The following is a 19,969-nucleotide window of genomic DNA, read 5'->3' on the forward strand; positions in this document are numbered from 1 at the left end:
TTTATGATAATTTTGTTGGCGGTTTATAGTAAGGTGTAGTGGTAGTGTAGTTTCCCGTTTGGGTTTATTAGTAATTTAGCACTACCTGTATTTTTGGCCTGAAATTAAGTGGAGGAAGAGCCACGCAGTACTATCGGGTAGTATTTATTTTTATTTGGGAGTGAGAGATCTTAGACTCGAATCTCGTGGATAACAAATTCGATACTAAATTAGACTGCTCATTGTGTGGCTTAACCGAACTCCCTCTCACCGTAATGTAAACTATCTACGTCCTAAAAAAATGGAGGAAGAAAAAGAGTGAAAACCCAATTATGCCCTTCATTATTTATTTACAGGTAATGTGGACCTCGTCTTAATATTCATAACCAAGAGTTTTTTTTTTTTTTTTTTTAAATTATCTACACTAAGGATATAGAGTGGATTTAGCCTCAAAATGAGTGTAGTTCAATTTCTGCGTGAGAATCAAACCACCTCTCACTTACAAATGAAAAAGAATATCACTAGACCGTAATACTAAATGACTTAGAATCAAGGGTTCTATCAACTAGTAGTTGATCCGATTCCTATTTCTTATTCTCCTATTTTTAAGTTCTTTGATTCTTTTGGTTTTTAAGTTTGCTTGTCTCGTTTTTGAAAAGTAAAGATGCTACAAATGGTCATTTAGTTTTCGAAGTAACTCATTGAAAATGAAACTTTCATGTTCATTCATATAAGATGAGAATGAAAGACGTGTTATTTAGGTGTGTCCTTAAATCCAAATTTACGCTTCGAGTTATGTAGTTTATATTAGATTCGAATATTACTCAATAAAAAAAAAAGTTTATAAGGGGCCGATTTAGTACAAAAAAATGTATTAAATGTTTTTCCAAGATGAAATAAAGCCGTATGTCCACAGTTGATGATTATTTAGCTGAAATATTACTATGGGGTGTGAATGTGTAATGAATGCAAAGTGACAATGTAACCCTTGAAAAAATTGAGAGGCACTCACTTTCACTTGTCCCTTTGCCTGAAAGAAACATAACCATACATGTGGGTGTACATTGAACCACTTTTTCACGAATAGAGTTTGTATTGCAATGTCGGAAAGTAATTATGTGATGTATATACATTATGGTGCGGATTTTTACTCATCAGCTTGGATTGACTACTCAAATTAGTTTGTCGCGGAAAATCTTCTTGACAGTCGTCTGGCAAAAAATCATTTCCGTTTTGAATCAATAGTCTTGTAAAATATTTATAATTCAATTAGTTAAAAACATTCAGTTTTACATTTAAAGTTAGAAGTTTGATTTTCTAAATATCGTTGTACAAAAAAAAATCTATAATCTCAAAAATGATAGGTTAAGTTTCAAGTAATGATTATCGGAAATCTCTTCAATACTTTAAATGGTTAAAACACCCGATAATTCTTGTTTATAATTAGTATTTGGTTACATTTTTTCAGTGAACTTACTTTTTGGCCTTTCATGCGTACAAGGTGATGATGAAGGAAAAAAAAAAAAAAAAAAAAAAAGGTGCCCCACCAAAAGCAAAAGCTAAAACATCAGTACCAAAAAACAGTAAAGCGCGAAAATCACTGAGCGGACATCACGGCGGCGTTTCGTCATTACAACCGTTATTGACGAAGGACTATGACCTGCTAGTGCCTTCCTGTTCCGTCAATTGTATGAGGTTCTGACGCGTGTGTTTCCTCATTGGCAACAAAAATTATTTTAAGTCGGAAATTCAACCGCCGCTCAAAAGATGAGGGTCCAACACCATACGAGGAAGGATCAAATCACATAAAATTTTAGATATTTTTGTAGCCGAAAAAAAAAAATTCGAATTTGAGTGTAAATGAAGGTACGTTGTGTTAGGATTTAACTAAACTTTATATCTGCATTGTAAATAGAGACAAAACATAGATTCAAAACGCATATTTTTATTGAGAATGCAGGTATGAGCAAAATGCAAAGCAAAGAATAAAGGAAAAAGGGAGAAGAAAAATTGAAAATTTGGTCCGTTGCTTTTCCTTTCGACGGGATCTTACTCCATCTTTCGTGTTTGCCACTTCGTTCTTTCTCCATTCTCTAGTTTTTTTTTTATGCGATGATGTCACAAAACGGATTTCGCTTAGTCACAAGACGTAAAACATACATGCATAGAGTTCATATTCCTTTCTTTATAGGACAAGGTGAGAGTTATAGAGAGAAAAAAAAAATACAAAACTTGTAGAAATCAAGTCCCTCTCAACCGACAAATTACGTGGTTATAATTTACGTTACATATATGCTACAAGTAATGCATGCAGTAAACCAAACGATCTTGAAAGAAAAAAATATATATATATATTCTTTTGTTTTATTAGTAAATTGCATAGGTACTCACAAAAGTCACAACACGGTTAGAACATAGAGCTTAGAAAGTGTGTATACATGTGAAAACCTGCCCTTTTCTTATACTTTTCTGCCATATATTTTGTTAGCAGTGCATGTGAACCTAAGAAATACTCTTTCTTTTTGCATTTTTTTTCTTTTTTCTGTAGCCACACAAAAAAAAAATACAATTTATTTATGTATATTTAAAAAAAAAATAGAGCGGAAAAAGTTAAAAATGTTTATTTTTGTATGAATTTTGTGTTTAATAGATAAATTGTTAAGAAGAGGATGATCGGTGGAGCTTAGGTCATTTAAGTAGGTTTCTGTGGGATGAATTATTTCTGAAGATTTTGTAGGACCCATTTGTGATTGTTGGATTATGTATGTTGATTCTGAAACTCAGATTTAGTTGTTCATTTGTAATGGCATCACTCTGACGGTGATATTAAAAAAATAAGGAAAACTAACAAGAAGTCCAAAAAAAAAAACTTTAGTTTTAATAAAAAAATAACAAATAAAGATGTAGTGAATAGTAATAGAGAAATGTAAAAATATGATTTTTCATTAAAAATAAACAATACCAAAAATATTTCGTTAAAACTCCCTAAAAAATATACTTGTGTTGATTCTCGAGTTCACCATTAAATTTCTTTGAATTATCTAACGAAACACCCAACCGTTTAGTTCAGCAATATGCGCTCTACAATTTTTGGAATTTGAGAAGCCTATCTTGTGCGTGAGCACTGTAGAGCAAGGACAAAGACGTGGGCATACCTCTACGTCCAAGTTTTGGGCCCATGGACAAGGTTCTGTTCTGTTTACTTATATGGATCGGCCGGCCCGACAATGTACTCAAAAAATAAAAAATAAATAAACTCAGTATGCCACTAGTTCAATTTATTACAGATATTCTTATAGTTTGTAAATTTTTTTTTTCTACAAACAATATTATCTACACTAAAAGGGAGGAGATGGTCTTAGCCTCACAATAATGTGATTCGAAGTCGCCTTTGGTGAGAATGGAACCTAAGACCTCTCACTTACAAGTGAAGATGAATACTACTAGACCATAATACTAAATGACTGTAAATATGTATTTTAAATTAGAGAAATGCTAAAGGACTCTTTCAAAATTGGAACTCTCCATTGACTCTCCCCCGCATCATGTTTCTGACACAATGTTTTATAATGTTGTCACAGAAATTGACGTTAAAATGTAAAATGATAGAGAAATCTACTTTTAAGAGAGTCTCTTTAGCATTTCTGGATAAATTACAATTATATATTTATTGCTATTATGCACAATTATTATTATCTATAACTATTACTATTTATCTGCTTGGCATGCCCAAACTGGTTGTTGAAGGAATATGGACGGCCTTTGACTTTGATAGAAGTGGTAGGGGAGCATCGACTGTACCTCTCTTGAATTGGTTAGGTACCACCCAATAGGATAATTACTGACAAAAACACTCAAGAATTCTTCTATTTTAACTTAGTTAAGTTAGTGTTGAACTTGAACGATTAGGTTTTCAAGCTCATTGCAGTTAGACAAAAGTATTATTCTTGATTACATGACTTGAAAAGGAATGAGGATTCTCAAATCGTGTCCGTTTATCGTACATCGTGCGGTCATAAATTATTTTAAATTAAATATAAATAGTATATGACGAAAACTGATCGTACGATATACAATAATCCAACACGATTTGAGGATCCGCTGCCGGGGACTTTGGATGTTATTTTTCGTTCGACAACTTTTTTTTTTTGGGGTGAATTTGTTTCACACGAACTAGAAAGTTGAGCAGCTAACAAAGGCAGTAAAGAAATAGGAAATCAACCACCACGCACGTGCGTCAACCGTTAGGAAAGCACATGATGCCCCCGGAAGCTGAGATAAAACAGAGAAAGCGAGCGTGAGCGGGTTAGGCCGCCAATGTTAGCTGGGGGTCGCAGCACTCCACCAGCCCCCCACTATAAATATTTTATAAGCTTCTCCAGTCCTTCACCGAGCAACTATTCCAAGTACCCATTTTCCATTGATTTTTCAAGAGATATACTTCAGTAAGCACGTACACACAAGATATGGGATCCGAGTCCGAATCCGTTTGTGTCACCGGCGCGTCCGGTTTCATCGGCTCTTGGCTCGTCATGAGACTCCTAGAGCACGGGTACACCGTCCGCGCCACCGTGCGTGACCCCAGTACGTCCCTCCCTCCCCATGTTTTTTTTTTTTTCTTTAACTTTTCGGTTTTCATAAGTATTCGAATTATATAATTTGGAGTTAATGATTTGTGGTTAATTATGAATGGATTACAGCGAATCAGAAGAAGGTGAAGCATCTGTTGGACTTGCCGAAGGCGGAGACGCACCTGACGCTGTGGAAGGCGGACTTGGCGGATGAGGGAAGCTTTGATGAAGCCATACAAGGCTGCAGCGGAGTGTTCCATGTTGCTACACCTATGGACTTTGAATCCAAGGACCCCGAGGTAAAAAAACGATACATGTTCTAAACTATTGTAGTATACGAATAAGGGAAATTTAAACTTAGACAAACTCGTTGTCCTCGTCACAGTTGCAATTATAAATCGGTGATACTGGTGGTGGTGCCAATGACGGTGTTAGATTGCCCATGGTAGCTGGTAGCTGGTAATAGGCTTAGAGCATTTGAAAATAAATTCAATCAGGCAGCAGACCAAGTCCATTTTGGAAATTTTATTTTGGCTTAGACAAAACAAGTTAGTGGTCAAACACTTCTAAAATTTTGTAAAGAAGTGATAAATTTATTTAAAATTAATTTAAAATTGCAGTAAGGAAGATTTTGAACAAATGCAATAAGGAAGATTTAAATTAGGGTATATAAGACGAGCAAATCCGCTATAATTAGTGTGGTTATGCTCGCGTCTAAGTTAATGGACATGGTTTGTTATTTCGTGCTTATTAACACAAAACGACATAGTAATGGGACCCAGATGCTTGGTGGTTTTCCTTGCAAGAGCACATCGGACAAATTATAAAATGTCATAGGTCATTTTAAAAAATAAAAAATTGTTTTAAATAAGTATGAGGTCATTTTAGATCAAATAATTGAGAATTAAATATTTGAAGCACTAGACCTTTTGTTTTAATATGTATATTTTACAAAGATAAGAGTTATTGGCATTCCAAAATTCTCATTCTACACTCCTCGTAAGTGTATTTTTCTTTCTAAAAATAGAAAGTTTAGAGTGTAAAACGAGAATTTTGGAGTACCAATAACAATTCTCTTTACAAATTGTGCAACTTACGTAGAATGTTTATTCTACAAATTTTTAATTCTACGTCGCACAATGTCACTTGTATTAAAAGATAAATTAAGAGAGAAGTTATCACCAAAAGAAGAATAAAAAAATAAAAATAAAAAACTAAATTGTGTATGGTTTGACAGAATGAAGTGATCAAGCCAACAATCAATGGACTGTTGGACATCCTGAAGGCATGCCAGAAAGCAAAAACAGTTCGAAAGCTTGTGTTCACATCCTCAGCAGGAACTGTGAATGTGGAGGAGCACCAAAAGCCGGTCTACGACGAGTCCAACTGGAGTGACGTTGAATTTTGCCGCTCTGTCAAGATGACTGGTTGGGTAAGTCGACATAATCAAATTATTAAAAAAATTGTTATTAGTGCTTTCAAAAAATGCTCACGCACAATACTGATTTTACATTTAATCTACTAATTGTTCAGATGTACTTCGTCTCGAAGACTCTAGCTGAGCAAGCTGCATGGAAGTATGCCAAAGAAAACAACATTGATTTCATCACCATTATCCCAACACTTGTGATTGGGCCATTTCTCATGCCATCCATGCCACCAAGCCTCATCACTGGACTTTCGCCGATCTTAAGTAAATTAGAATATCGTTCGAATAAAATAAATAATTATTATGCAGTTTTACTGTTAATTATATATTAATATCGGGTAATTAACATCAAATTGCTTAATTGTTGCAGGAAATGAATCACATTATGGCATCATCAAGCAGGGCCAGTATGTCCACTTGGACGACCTCTGCCTTTCTCACATTTATCTGTACAAGCATCCGAAGGCCGAGGGCCGCTACATTTGTTCGTCACACGATGCTACAATTCACGAACTTGTAAAAATGCTCAGAGAAAAATACCCCGAGTACAATATACCCACAAAGTAATTATTAATTAAGCCCTCCTAACCCTTCAGATAAATTGATTAACTAATCAATTAACCGTTGCACGTATCATAATTGTTAGCTAACTAAACTCTAATGCAACGCAGGTTCAAGGGCATTGACGACAACTTAGAACCTGTTCATTTTTCTTCAAAGAAGTTGAGGGAGATAGGGTTTGAGTTCAAGTACAGCTTGGAGGACATGTTTGTGGGGGCTGTCGATGCGTGCCGGGCAAAGGGCTTGATTCCGATTCCGGCAGAGAAAACTGAGGCTGCTGAGGAGAGCAACCTCGTTGATGTCAAAGTTGGCGGTTAAAATATTGATGAGTGATTAATGTTTGCATTTTATGTCGAAGCTTACCTCTCTATTGTTTTACATTTACCAGCTTGGATTTGATCTATTTTGTTAAAGAGCTTCAAATAAAATGCTGTTTCGATTTATGTATGAGAGTTAATGTTAATGTGGCTATGTGCAAGCAAAAATAAGTTACTCCAATTAACTATTAATATAAGAAAGTGTGTGACTCAAATTATTATTAAAAAAAGGCTTTCTAGGCACACGGTCCCTGAGATTGTCATAATTCATCACTTCGGTTCCTGAGTTTTGAATTCGATAAAAGTGATCCTTAAGTTTGTCTATCATCAATCATTTCGGTTATCATCAATCATTTCTCTCAATTTAATAAATAATGATCCAAAATGTTTTGACAAAAATTGAAGGTATTTTTGTTATTCATCCTTATTTAATGAAGATTTTTACGAAATGACCAAAATGGTTGATAGTGGATAAACTTATATACCACTTCTATTGATCTTAAAGACCATAAGTGAGGAAAAAAATTGGGGATTCATAGCGGAAATCAAGCATCGTTGTGGCCCTCCTCGCCCAAGTTTGAGACTCCCCCACCCCTTTTTTCCCTCTCCTTCAGAATCTCACGTAACTATTGACAAAAAAAATTATCATCAGGAAAAAAAAAATTGGGAATTCATCTAAGAGCGTCTCCAATGCAAAGACTCAAATTCTAGACCATTGTTCAACCTTTATTTTTAGGGAACTTTAACGAAAAGCTCTTGTACTGTTCACTTTATCGAAAAACACATTTTTACACTAAAAAGTCAATGCTGATCACTTTACCCTTTATTTTGTCCTTAACGTTAAAACTCAAAGTTTTTAAGTAATTTTTATTAATTTTCCTTTATTTTTAGGGAGTTTTAACGAAAAACCCACGGTACTGTTCACTTTAACGAAAAACCACATTTTTACACTAAAAAGTCAAATCTGGTACTATTCACTTTACCCTTTATTTTGTTCTTATTATTAAAACTCAAAATTTTCAAATCATTTTCATTAGTTTTTCTTTATTTTTATTACCGAATCATTAAATTGATCATTTTTTTTCCACTTAGTTTGGTTGAGGTCAATTTTTAAAATACGAGACCAAATTATGGGGCAAAGTGTAATTTGATATAAACCTTCCACTAATTGACACGTAGGATAACAATCCCCTGCTATAAAAACCCGTGGTTGTTTCGGGCCTCCGCCGTTTGGATTGTACGAAAAACCCCTGAGCACTGAAAACCCACACATACGCTTCGCTGAGCTCGACTGTTCCCACCAAAATTAATGGCGGCGGCGATTTCTTCTCACTTCGCGTTCCTATCAGACAAACCCTCTCTCTCCTCTTCACTTTCCTCTTTCTCCGGCCAGAGTCTCCGCCGATCGCCTCGATGCTCCGCCGCCGTGGTCAGCAGCATTTCCCTGCCTTCTCCGGCGAGACTCCGACGAATCTCGTGCCAGACCTCCTCCGTTACTTCTTCGCCTTCGTCCGTCGCCAACGTAACAGGTCACTGCTCGCCTCTGATTCTTAATCTGATTGTTTACTAGCTTAGCTAGAAGTTAATTTCTGTTATTTCGCTTAATACGTTTGGATTCAGGGTTTAGGCAGTGTGTTGAATTTGTTTTTGTGTTATTCCAAATTGCAATGGTGAAGTGCTTGAGTAGATTCTAGGGTTTCTGAAATTCTTGGAGGTAATGAAATGGCGATGTTCTTGAATAATGCAGGCATGTGAGCGTGTCGGTGAGTGAATATCATTTCGGGTTGGAAGATTTGGCTGTTGCGGAAATTAGGGTTTTTGATTGAAAATTAGATATAGGGCAACTAGAACTGTGTTGATGAGTAGAGCTTTGCTAATGTTGAATTGTATTAATCAAAGAGGCAAACGTCTCAGTGTATTCGCTGTATTGGTTTTCTCGAAAACTTATTTTTGAAATCTCGGAGCTTTAAAAATAACCTAACTATAACTGGATAATTCTTTCGTCTTAGACGACGGTGGTGAATTTTGAGAAGAGTTTATGATTTTGGTGAAATGTTGCCACAATATCTTATGGCTCGGTGAAATCATTTATCTTCTGACTTGTCCCTTTTAATGTTTCTTCTTTTTCCAGCAAAATCAGAACTGAAGGATTTCTTGCACATAAGTGATTTTGACAAAGCCACCATTCTGAAGATGTTAGATCGAGCTGCAGAGGTCAAGGCACTTCTCAAATCAGGAGACAGGTCATTTCAACCATTTAAGGGGAAGACAATGGCTATGATCTTTGCAAAGCCTTCCATGAGAACACGTGTTTCATTTGAGACTGGGTTTTTCTTGCTAGGTGGTCATGCCATATACTTGGGTCCTAATGACATCCAAATGGGTAAGCGGGAGGAAACTCGGGATGTCGCACGTGTTCTGTCTCGCTATAATGACATTATTATGGCGCGTGTCTTTGCTCATCAGGTATGCTGGTGAGTTCTTAGTTTGTAATTTACTAAAGGTTATAAGCTTGCGTAATTAAATTCAGTTTTGGGCTGGTTAGAGTATTGTTATGGCAGCAGTTATGTCCATGTGTTAAGAGTTTATCATGGGCATTTTCCCCCCTTGAGCAATGTACTTAGAAAAGCCTATTTTTTTCCGCCTGTTTTATTGCAGGATATCCTTGATTTGGCCAAATATGCAACTGTACCTGTTGTCAATGGCTTGACAGACTACAACCATCCCTGTCAAATTATGGCTGATGTCCTCACTATCATCGAACACATTGGTCGGATAGAAGGAACTAAGGTCAGTCCATTGTTTTGCTTGCTAAATACAGTTTTTATTCTGCTAGATTCAGAACGTAGTTTTTGACTAAATTCTCCGCAAATTTCAGGTTGTCTATGTTGGAGATGGAAACAACATTGTCCACTCTTGGTTGCTGATGGCTGCTGTTATTCCTTTCCACTTCGTTTGTGCCTGTCCAAAAGGTTTTGAACCAGATAAGAAAACAGTTGAGAAGGCACAGCAGGCAGGTATCAGCAAGATTGAGATTACAAATGATCCAAAGGAAGCAGTCAAGGGAGCAGATGTTGTGTACTCAGATGTGTGGGCTAGCATGGGGCAAAAGGAGGAGGCTGATTCTCGCCGTAAAATTTTCCGAGGATTTCAGGTATATGCTATATTTATCTAAAACTTTTCAATGACATTGTATTAAAAGCATGCGATTTCAACACGGTAAACCCTTGTATGAATTTGGCATTATTTCAAGTACATGCATGAATCTGCATAAGGGAGTCGATACATTTGAAGTGGCAAAACAAGATTGAATAACAGAGATTCTAATGTGGTTAGAATGAAGTTGGATAATTCTAATGTGTTTAGATGAAACTTTTAGTTGATGTATACAAAAACTTCGTTACGAGTTCTGTGCTAATGAGCTCGCTATGTAAAGAGTTTATTCATTTGGGCAGTAGCACATGCAGTGCTTTGGCCTGAGTTTGGCACCTGTCATGAGATCTCGATTCTTCATTGTTTTTTAGGTGACGTCATTTTACTCCTTATTTGGCGGAAAATATGGAATAGGTGGTGTTTATTATCTTTGTCCAATCGGGTGGCCGATGTTGATTATCTATTTGACTTGTAGTTTGCGCTGTTACTACAGGTTGATGAAAATCTCATGAAGATAGCAGGCCCGAAAGCCTATTTCATGCATTGTTTGCCAGCGGAAAGAGGGGTGGAAGTGACTGACGGGGTGGTTGAGGCTCCAAATTCTATCGTCTTTCCACAAGCTGAGAATCGGATGCATGCACAGAATGCTGTCATGCTTCATCTGCTCGGAGTTTAGTCACATACGTTTCAAGTTTAGAGACACTTTTTAGCCTAAAATAGGTGAAGAATTTTGTGCTTTCAGATTTGTACTCGTAATGTTGTTTGCCTGTTGTCATCTATGGAGCCGGTTCAAATGCAAACTTAATGCATGAAGTTTTCGAGTCAAAACTAGTTAAAGTATTTGGAGAAACTGCCTCTTAGTACTACGGTATGTGGTACTCCTCTTTACCTGTAAGTGAGGTTTTAGGTTCAATCCTCGTTAAAGGTGAATTTGAATCATATTATTGTTAACCTATTGTGAGGCTAATGCCTCCCCTCTCTCCCTATAGATCATATTGTTTGTTCCAAAAAAATAAAACTGTTTGTTCCAAAAAAAAAAAAAAAAAAAAAAAGGGTAATGGGGAAACCAGGGATGCGATTTTCTAATTAGGGTGGTTGCAGTATATACCTTAGCAACACCCAAGAATTATTTGCCCAACCATTTGGTTCGGCCAAATTTTAGGTGTAACCGTCATGATATTCTTGTAACTCTCTCTCATCCAGCATTTAAAATTTTTTTGATCGATATTTTTATGAAACATCCAAAAAAATTAGAGAAAGATATGAAAATGAAGAGTGAAGTCTAAATTTCATCTCATATGGAAGAAACTCTCAAGTTTAAGCTAAAATTGATAGGTATAGTCGATAATTCAGACACATCTATTAAATATCGAAAAAACTCTTATATTTCGTCTAAACTAATGTTTGGCAATTCCTAAGATTCATTCTAAATTTCCATTATTTCGATCGAAAACAACTGATATTGATATTTGATATATTTTTACAAATTTGCATCGATATTTCTACCAATACGGTGATTTTAAACACTGCTCTCATCACAACTCCTTAGGTCGGATCACAAAAAGCAAATTACACAACGAAAAACGATAAAAGGACGAACCAAAACGAGGACGGATTTTTCCTTTTCTATTTTTCTTATTTCTGGGTAGAAGAGGATGACAAGATTACACTGCCAGTTTCTAACAAAGAATGCGTACAATCTACCTAATACTGGTATATAATATATTCCATGAGGAAACTAACACAGTGTGATGAAATATGCTTTATCTGTTCCCTCTGGACGTACGAAAGAAAATCGTCTATCGCTCTTCCACATTGAATCTATTCCAAGCCTCCTGGATAGTTGAACACAAACCAGAAACAACACAAGTGAGCTAAATATTCTCCAACCCGAAGACTAGCATCTCTCGGCTTCAACATTTTTACCAACGTAAACATGTTTCTTAAACTTGATATATATCGAGGACAGAAGATCAGCAACGCACCTTTAGAAGATCAAACACCTTCTCGCAAGTGTACTTCTGCTGTATGCTTGCACCCCGTTGCTGTAACTTGTCAGGATGAACAAAGAGAGCAGCTTTACGGTAAGCCTTCTTTACAGCCACAGTTGTAACTATTTCTGTTAGAGGAATTGGCTGCCAACCACTATCTGGCCCGAGGATCTGCGAGTTGCAAACATCAAGTTAAAACCAGCTAATGATAGATCTTTAAGTAAATCCTGACTGAAAATTTAATCTGCTTTGCGTACAATCATTGAACACTGAAGATGAAACAGACACAAAGCAGGAGGTATCATACTAAATCGCAAAAGAAACATGAATCAGGCTAGCACATACATATTGTAGCGTTGAAAGCAATGCCCGCAAATTTCTCTCTTTCCCACTTGACCACCTTTTGACCTCGGCATCAAGACCTTCTGCTAATCTCTGCACAAAATTATATTCACAAGAGTGAGAAAACGTTTGGTGTGTTTGCAAAAGTTTATTCACAAGAGTGAGAAATTACGTTTCTCTCGGCTTGCTCCTTCTGTACAAGAAGATCACGCATATTCTTCTCCGCAAGAGCTTTAGACTGAAAGAGATTGGAAGGGGAAAAAAAACATGAAGCAAGCTTGTTATAGGTCACCACTGTGTATCCAGAACCAAGCAAAGATCAAGAAGATCCAAAAACCAAGCAAGATCAGGAAACATACTGCACGTTCTGCTGTCTGTTGATTCCTCTCCAACTTAGCTTTGCACCTTTGAGCTGATTCACCATTACTTCCACCGCTCCTCTCAGCAGGGTAAGGATCTTCATTAAGGGTAAAAAAAATTTCAGAAGTAGCAGAGCATAAGATAGTAAAATATCCTATAATTAAATGCTATGACGACACTGTAAAAATACGAAATCAAGGCATACAATGGAATGCTATAATGGTACTGTTAGATATCACATACCACTGTGATTTGAAGAATTTGGGTATCTTGATTTAGACTCTGGGTCCTGTAAGAATTGTTGTTATGTCCATTAATTTATGTTGCCAGAGGATAAGCATCTTGATACTTGGTAAGAGTAAAAGCATTAAAACAAATACTCACAGAGGGCGAAACACCTGGCTTCATTCCATCATCTCTAGAAGCACTAGAAGATTTCTCAGAAACAGACCTCTTAGCCTGCTTTCCTGCCTCGAAAGCCTTCCCAGATAATGATTTTTCTAAGGCACGCTCCCAAGCCTCTTCAGTTGCTCTTTCCACAGCAGCACGTTCCGATTTTAGTTTAGCTTCCCTTGAAGCCTTCTCAGCTAAGGAAATATCATTAGCCTTTACAGAAGTCTTTCCCGACCTTTCTTGGGCCTCAGCCATTGCCTTTTGACGAGTTTCAGCAGCTCTTTCTCGAGCTTCAGCAAATGCCCTTTCACGAGCTTCACGAATTACTCTTTCAACAGCTTTTTTCTCCTTTACTCTTTCCCTTTCCTTCCCTTTTGCATGCTGTTTTTGTTTCAGGAGTTCCTTCTCTATCTCCACTTCCTTTTGCAATCTCTCACTAATTTCACTCTCTTCTGCAGTCGAGGTTTCTTGTTGATTTTCCATTTTTTCTTGTTCCACTACTGTATTTGAAGTACAATGTTTTTCACTCTCCTCTGCAGTCAAGGTTGTTTGACGATTCTCACCTTTTTCTTGTTCCAATTCTTGCAGCGAACTATGAGTGGTTACACTCTCTTTTGACGTGGTTGCTCGATCATTCTCCATACTTTCCTCTGTACATGGACTTGTCTCCATCTCATGATCCAGTAGCACATTTCCCCCCTTTCTTCTTAACATATGAGAAAGTTGAGCTACTTCTGCACTGGTCCCATCATCAAACCACCTTTTTCTATGAGAAGATTTGGAATTATTCTTATTCTCTTCCTGATTCACGGCAACTTCAACTTTCACATCCTCATTGATTTCTTCCACTTCTTCAACATGCGTTTCTAAAGTGACATCTTGGTTTTGCCCACAGTTCAAGGCATTTATATCCACATTTAACCCATTTTCTTCAGAAGGATGGCTCTCGATAGGATCTTCGATTTGCTTCAATATCTCAGCAAGTTTGACACCCGAAGCCAAGCCATCAGCTTCACATATTTCTTTCTCCTCCTTGCCATTCTCCTCTTCAACTGACTCCGATTGGTTCCAATTCTCCTTGAGCTTATTAAGAGTTTCAGAAAAGTTGAGTCTATCAAACCATCTTTTCCTATGCGAAGACCTGGAATTATTCCTGTTTTCTTCCTGCTTGACAGCAACTTCACCTTCCATCATGTCCTTATTCATAGCTCCCAATTCTTCAACCTGTTTTCCAAAATTGCAGACTACTTCGGGCTCTCTGGCAAGCTGGTCTTCTTGCTTTTGCCCACATCTCATATCATTTCTCCTTAGAGTTGTTCCATTTGTGTCAGAAGAATGCATCTCTGTTGCATCTATTATTGGTATCTCAACAAGTTTGATATCTGGAGCTAAGCCATCTGTTTTGAGCATATCTTTCTCTACCGTGACATTATCCTCTTCAACTGATTCTGACTGGTTCACACTCTCTTTGAGTTCATCCAAAGTTTCAGTAAGTTCAATTCTATCCCCATCCTCTTCATGTGCAGGTACCTCCAAAGTTTCTTCTACATCCTTGTCATATTCTGCATGTCCAGTGGGCCCCTCTTTTTCATTTGGGTCCTCAATTTCACCCTCTTCACATAGGTTATTAGTTGCCTTAACATTGCAGTCTGGTTTCTTTAGATCCTCACAATCCACTGTCACCTTCTCATCTTCTGTACTCTGATCAATCTGTATTTCCGTTATCCCATCTTCTACACACTGAAAACTCTCTTTTTGTCTCTTCTCCCATGCTATCTCCTCATATTTATCCCCCTCCAGAGTTTCTTCTACATCCTTGTTATACTCTGCATGTCCAGTGGGCCCCTCCTTTTCATATAGGTCCTCATTTTCACCCTCCTCACATAGGTTATTAGTTGCCTCAAAGTTGCAGTCTGGTTTCTTTTGATCCTCACAATCCACTGTCACCCTCTCATCTTCTGTACTCTGATCAATCCGTATTTCCATTCTCCCATCTTCTACACACTGAAAACTCTCTTTTCCCCTCTTCTCACATTCTATTTCCTCATATTTATCCCCCTCCAGAGTTTCTTCTACATCCTTGTCATACTCTGCATGTCCAGTGGGCCCCTCTTTTTCATATAGGTCCTCATTTTCACCCTCCTCATATAGGTTATTAGTTGCCTCAAAGTTGCAGTCTGGTTTCTTTAGATCCTCTTGAGCCACGGTCACTTTTTCATCTTCTGTACTCTGATCAATCAGTATTTCCATTCTCCCATCATCTACACGCTGAAAACTCTCTTTTTGTCTCTTCTCACATTCTATCTCCTCACAAGCTGCCCCTTCAAGTATCATCTCATTCGCTGTTGTGTCGCCAAGCTTCTCATGTCCTTCAGACTTGCTCTCATTTCTATTCTCAAAATATTGCTCACCGTTGGTGTCATTAAGTAAGTCCTCAGTGATGTCTTGCCTGCTATCTTTATTGAGCCTCCTTTCAGTGTCTTCTTCCCTGTGGACATCTTTTTGTTCCTTCTCAAGTTCTTCCTGTTTGTAAGCCTCGTCGCCTATCTTCTGATATTCAACACACTCCTGAGGCATCAATTTCATTTTCACATGTCTGGTTTCCTGTAACTCTTGAGTTTCATGCCTTTTGTTGTCTCCTTTTTGCTTCTCAAGCTCCCCTTGCTTCTCTTCAAGAATTTCCTTTACATGGGAAGCTTGAAGCTTCCAAGTTTCTTCAAGCTCTCTGGAAGCTTCCAGTCTATTCTCATTTTCTTCCTGTTCAAAAGCATCTTTAACTGTTTCCAATTCACTTGCATGATCTTCATGTTTAGACAGGCCTCCATCCGCATTGACTATCTTCTCTGACTCTCTGTATTCTTCGTATTTAGCTGCTTGTAATCTCTCGCCACCTAGTTCTGGATATTCAAAAGCCTCCATGGCTGTCTTCTTCCTTTTCTGTTCATCTTCGTCAACAATTTGTACCATTATTATCCCAGGGTTGGCTTCTTCATCCTCTACCATTGTAGCCTGGTGTTCACTTGAGTCCGAAAGCTCATAAAATAATTCTGCTGGTTCTGATAGATCAGGTTCGCCTGTGTCAGGAAATTCATAGAACTGGTCTGCTGCTTCTGAGAAATCAGGTTCATCTGTGTCAGAAACTTCATAAAATTGTTCTGCCGCTTCTGGAACATCAGCTTGTTCCTGCGTACGAACCATGTGAGTTGATATAGATTCATTCTCCTCTGTTTTCCCTCCAGCTTCCTTAGCACCAAAAAGTTTATTCGCATCTCCAAATGCTGCCATTACCTGTGCTGGCCCAGTAGAAAAAATTGAAAAACGAACAGGAACACCCACTTCTTCATGCAACTCCTGAGTCTTTCTCTCCTTGGGTATGCTTACATTGTCTGCATATTTATCCCCCTTCACCTCAAGTTTTGTACTGGTAGAATCATGAATAAGAACAGCCACTTCTTCATGCAACTCTTGAGTCTTCCTCTCTTTGGGTATGCTTACGTTGTCTGCATATGTATCCCCCTTCATCTCAAGTTTCATGCCAGTAGAATCATGAACAAGAACAGCCACTTCTTCATGTAATTCCCGGGTCTTTCTCTCTTTGGGTATGCTTTTGTTGTCTGCATATTTATTCCCCTTCACCTCAAGTTTTGTACTAGTAGAATCAAGAACACGAACAGCCACTTCTTCATGCAACTCCTGAGTCTTTCTCTCTATGCTTACTTTGTCTGCATGTTTATCCCCCTTCACCTCAAGTTTCTTACCAGTAGAAACATGAACCGGAACAGCCCCTTCTTCATGCAACTCCCGAGTCTTCCTCTCTTTTGGTATGCTTACTTTATCTGCAAATTTTTCCCTCTTCACCTCAAACTTCTTGCCAATGTTAAAGCTCTGTTTGACACTATTTTGAGAACCAGTCTTCTTTCTTTCCTTAGACTCTTTTGCCATTTTTATCCTTGCTTGAGCTTCCTCTATTGCCTTTATCAAAGCAGCCGCAGATGCAGCCGCAGTAGAATTTGTGTCCACTTCCTCATCAAAGTACGGTGATGAAGAAACATGGCCAGAACCTTCTAAATTATCACTTCTAGAAACGCCAAAAACAGAAGCCATTGGTTTCTCAAATTCAACCTTGCCCTCAGACAGTGGGCTTGAAATTGATGGACTGCTTGAAGGATGAGTTTCACATGCCTTGAATAACTCATCGTGCGAACTGGATCTTTTCCAATCATAATTATTCTGAACCTCAGCACCTCCCACAGAAGTTTGCTTCCTATCATCACCAGCTGGGAGGTCTCCTGCGGACTTCAGATGGTTGCCCTCCGTCCTTCTTTCAAATAAATTATTCTCAGGAGAAGCACCATTTTCTTTGGAAGATACCGGTTTATCACCTTCAGTTGTGTGTATTGGACTGACTTCATCAATCAAACACGTATCTGTTGGAACAGCATGAAGCATTGTTTCTCCTGTAAAACTTTTGCTTCTGTGGTTGGTTTTATGGTATGACATGTTGAACTTCTTGGCACCATCAAATGATTGATAAGATGCTTCCTGTGACAAAACACGATTCTCCACGGTACTCGAAGGATCTGCCTCTTTCGAAGGCGACCGCTTTTCAGCCGGTGTCCTATTCAAAAGAAAGGAATACACACACCACAATGTCAATCCCTGTAGCTGTAAAAGTTTGATTCTTTACCTTTTGGTGTGAAATGTCTGTTATTTCCAGTTGATGTAAATATGTAATCATAGATTTCAATACGAATTAAGAAAAGCTCTCGATTCGTGCTCGAATTTTAACATCTAGACAATTTCTCGTAAAACAAAGTATGAAATTTTTAACGGTTGAATTTCAACTGCAATTTACTACCCAGCAACAGATACTACTCAAAATTATAAACATCTAACTGAAATTTCAATGACCGAGCTATCTAAATTATCAAAAATTACTAATTTCCCATGCCAGATTATAAAATACGAACTTGCATACTCAAAAAAAAGTAAAATTGTGCATTCTGAGGGAGTGAAGTGTAAATGCACCTTCTTTCCTTCTTCTTTGTCTCCGCAATGAGCTCCTCATACGGCACTGCGAAATCCGAATCTCCAAATCCACATCCACCGAAGACGTTAGAGTAATCCAGCTTCGAGCTCCGAACATCCACCGAAGCCTTCCGCTCATGGAGCTCCGGAACCTCAAGCACCGGAATCGAAGAGCCGCCGCGGGAAGCTACGGAACCGCCGAAAATCTCGCTGTAATCGTCGACTCGGGAGGAGAAAGTCGAGACATTGAACTTGGATGCAGCTGCGGAGGAGAAAACGCCGTCGTATATGGAGTGACCGCTGGAGAGCTTCTGAGAAAGCGCCACGGATGAAGCTTGGTACTCCATTGATGGACTGGAAGTACGCGCTGCGCTACGTTTTGCTTCTTCTTCCTCGACCTACTCTCAGTGTTTGGAGCACACTGTTATGCGGTCTAACTGTCAGAGTACGGAACGTGATTAAATCGCCGATTTTTGGAGCAAAAGATCGGGGAGGGTGACCGGCGGTAGCCGGTGAGTGCGGACAGTGAGCGTGACTCTGCCCTTTTATTTTATCGATTGGCTGTCTGTGCTGTCGTGTCGCGTGGTAAGCTCTTCCAAATCCGACGCGTCAGTGCAAAATCTGCCCCAGTCGACACAACACACGCACGGGGTAAATTGGGAAAGAGATCATGTCGGGATCTTCTATATAAAAGTTAACGGATTAAGTGATTTAAGTCTTTCAAATTTTATTCAACAACCAAAAATTACACAGCTTTTAAAAGGTCAAAACAAATAGACAGTTGGATAAAATTTAAAAAATTCAAATCATTTAATCTGATAGGATATTGACAAAAAAGATCCGGAGAAAATCTATTTTCAATTGGGAATATGATAAAATTCAGGGTGGTTTTGGAGGGGTGATAGACAACTGCGTGACACGAGCTCTGATGAACGGCAAGTGGCAACATGTGCACATAAAATTGAGCAATTAAACGCGAAGAAACGTTCTCAGCGAAAAGAACAGAAACATAAATTGTGACATTTGCTTGTATGTAGTAAAAATAAATATAAACTATTATTCGTTTTTCTAACAAAAGCGAGACACGGGAGGGAGAATTATACTTGAGATTATATAGCAGAAAAATTAAACTGGAATCTTAGATATTGCATGCTTTCAAAGGACGTAGTTAATCTTCAACACGTTGACACTTGTTTAGTTCCTAAATTTATGGGAAAACAATGATAAAGGCTAATTTAGGAAATAACAAATTCTAATTTGATAAATAACACAAGCACCCTCCGAAATTCTAATTAGCTTTCACACCACTCATTAATAATGTATTTACCCCTACATTTAATTACTTGAAAAATAAAAATAAAAACTATAAATTAAACCACACACTCATTTAACCTCTAGCACACAACCTTTTTAATTTTCAGTTATCTGATCGAATGAATTAAAGAAAGTAAATGCACAAAAATTAACAATAATATATTAAAAAGTAAAACAAAGTATGTCAATTTTTATTCAAATTCATAATTATTCTATCATTCACATTTGATTATCTACAATTCGATACAGCTCCCAATGATATAAGTGGAAAAAGAAAAGAAAAAACTCTCAATAATTCAAATATTTAAATGAAATAAATAATATTGTTTTAGGTCCACAAGTTCTCCACAATTGAGCATAAAGAGCACTTATTCTGAAAGTGATTATACTACAAGAGGAATGGGAAAATGGGTCCATAAGCCGAATGACAACACGAGTTCTTTTGGATGGAATTCATTTGAATGTGACTAGAACCCAACGGTTGCTTGCATATGTTCTTGTTGTAGTTGAAGAAGTACACGCAATTTTTTT

At 37.7% G+C, this 19,969-nt stretch overlaps 3 protein-coding genes across 3 annotated transcripts; 2 read left to right on the forward strand and 1 right to left on the reverse strand.

Moving 5' to 3' along the window:
* Positions 1-4,353: 4,353 nt before the first annotated feature.
* LOC137734838 (bifunctional dihydroflavonol 4-reductase/flavanone 4-reductase) lies at positions 4,354-6,983 on the forward strand. The gene is made up of 6 exons (XM_068474137.1): positions 4,354-4,563; positions 4,680-4,849; positions 5,788-5,982; positions 6,084-6,243; positions 6,350-6,542; positions 6,651-6,983. Exons 1-6 carry the CDS (start codon positions 4,446-4,448, stop codon positions 6,856-6,858), a joined length of 1,044 nt encoding a protein of 347 aa, XP_068330238.1. The 5' UTR covers positions 4,354-4,445; the 3' UTR covers positions 6,859-6,983.
* Positions 6,984-8,079: 1,096 nt separating this feature from the next.
* On the forward strand, positions 8,080-10,992 carry LOC137710187 (ornithine transcarbamylase, chloroplastic-like). Its single transcript, XM_068449136.1, has 5 exons — positions 8,080-8,386; positions 8,989-9,323; positions 9,516-9,647; positions 9,736-10,011; positions 10,504-10,992. The coding sequence occupies exons 1-5, from the start codon at positions 8,167-8,169 to the stop codon at positions 10,684-10,686; spliced, it is 1,146 nt and encodes a 381-aa protein (XP_068305237.1). The 5' UTR covers positions 8,080-8,166; the 3' UTR covers positions 10,687-10,992.
* Positions 10,993-11,459: 467 nt separating this feature from the next.
* On the reverse strand, positions 11,460-18,565 carry LOC137710197 (auxilin-like protein 1). Its single transcript, XM_068449144.1, has 8 exons — positions 18,125-18,565; positions 13,088-17,714; positions 12,947-12,992; positions 12,703-12,800; positions 12,516-12,581; positions 12,347-12,436; positions 11,996-12,172; positions 11,460-11,845 (listed from the first exon to the last, which is right to left on the reverse strand). Exons 1-8 carry the CDS (start codon positions 18,469-18,471, stop codon positions 11,810-11,812), a joined length of 5,487 nt encoding a protein of 1,828 aa, XP_068305245.1. The 5' UTR covers positions 18,472-18,565; the 3' UTR covers positions 11,460-11,809.
* Positions 18,566-19,969: the final 1,404 nt, after the last annotated feature.

The sequence above is a fragment of the Pyrus communis genome, chromosome 1, assembly GCF_963583255.1.
Source record: "Pyrus communis chromosome 1, drPyrComm1.1, whole genome shotgun sequence".
Lineage (NCBI taxonomy): Eukaryota > Viridiplantae > Streptophyta > Magnoliopsida > Rosales > Rosaceae > Pyrus > Pyrus communis.

Excerpts from the sequence above, each read along its gene's own strand:
- LOC137734838 (XM_068474137.1), top strand. The coding sequence starts at position 4,446 with ATGGGATCCGAGTCCGAATCCGTTTGTGTCACCGGCGCGTCCGGTTTC. Across the intron at positions 6,244-6,349 it reads TGGACTTTCGCCGATCTTAA|GAAATGAATCACATTATGGC; the intron begins GTAAATTAGAAT and ends TAATTGTTGCAG. Across the intron at positions 6,543-6,650 it reads GAGTACAATATACCCACAAA|GTTCAAGGGCATTGACGACA; the intron begins GTAATTATTAAT and ends AATGCAACGCAG.
- LOC137710187 (XM_068449136.1), top strand. The coding sequence starts at position 8,167 with ATGGCGGCGGCGATTTCTTCTCACTTCGCGTTCCTATCAGACAAACCC. Across the intron at positions 8,387-8,988 it reads GTCCGTCGCCAACGTAACAG|CAAAATCAGAACTGAAGGAT; the intron begins GTCACTGCTCGC and ends TTCTTTTTCCAG. Across the intron at positions 10,012-10,503 it reads AAATTTTCCGAGGATTTCAG|GTTGATGAAAATCTCATGAA; the intron begins GTATATGCTATA and ends CTGTTACTACAG.
- LOC137710197 (XM_068449144.1), bottom strand. The coding sequence starts at position 18,471 with ATGGAGTACCAAGCTTCATCCGTGGCGCTTTCTCAGAAGCTCTCCAGC. Across the intron at positions 12,993-13,087 it reads AGCCAGGTGTTTCGCCCTCT|GACCCAGAGTCTAAATCAAG; the intron begins GTGAGTATTTGT and ends CAATTCTTACAG. Across the intron at positions 12,582-12,702 it reads AACAGACAGCAGAACGTGCA|TCTAAAGCTCTTGCGGAGAA; the intron begins GTATGTTTCCTG and ends AATCTCTTTCAG.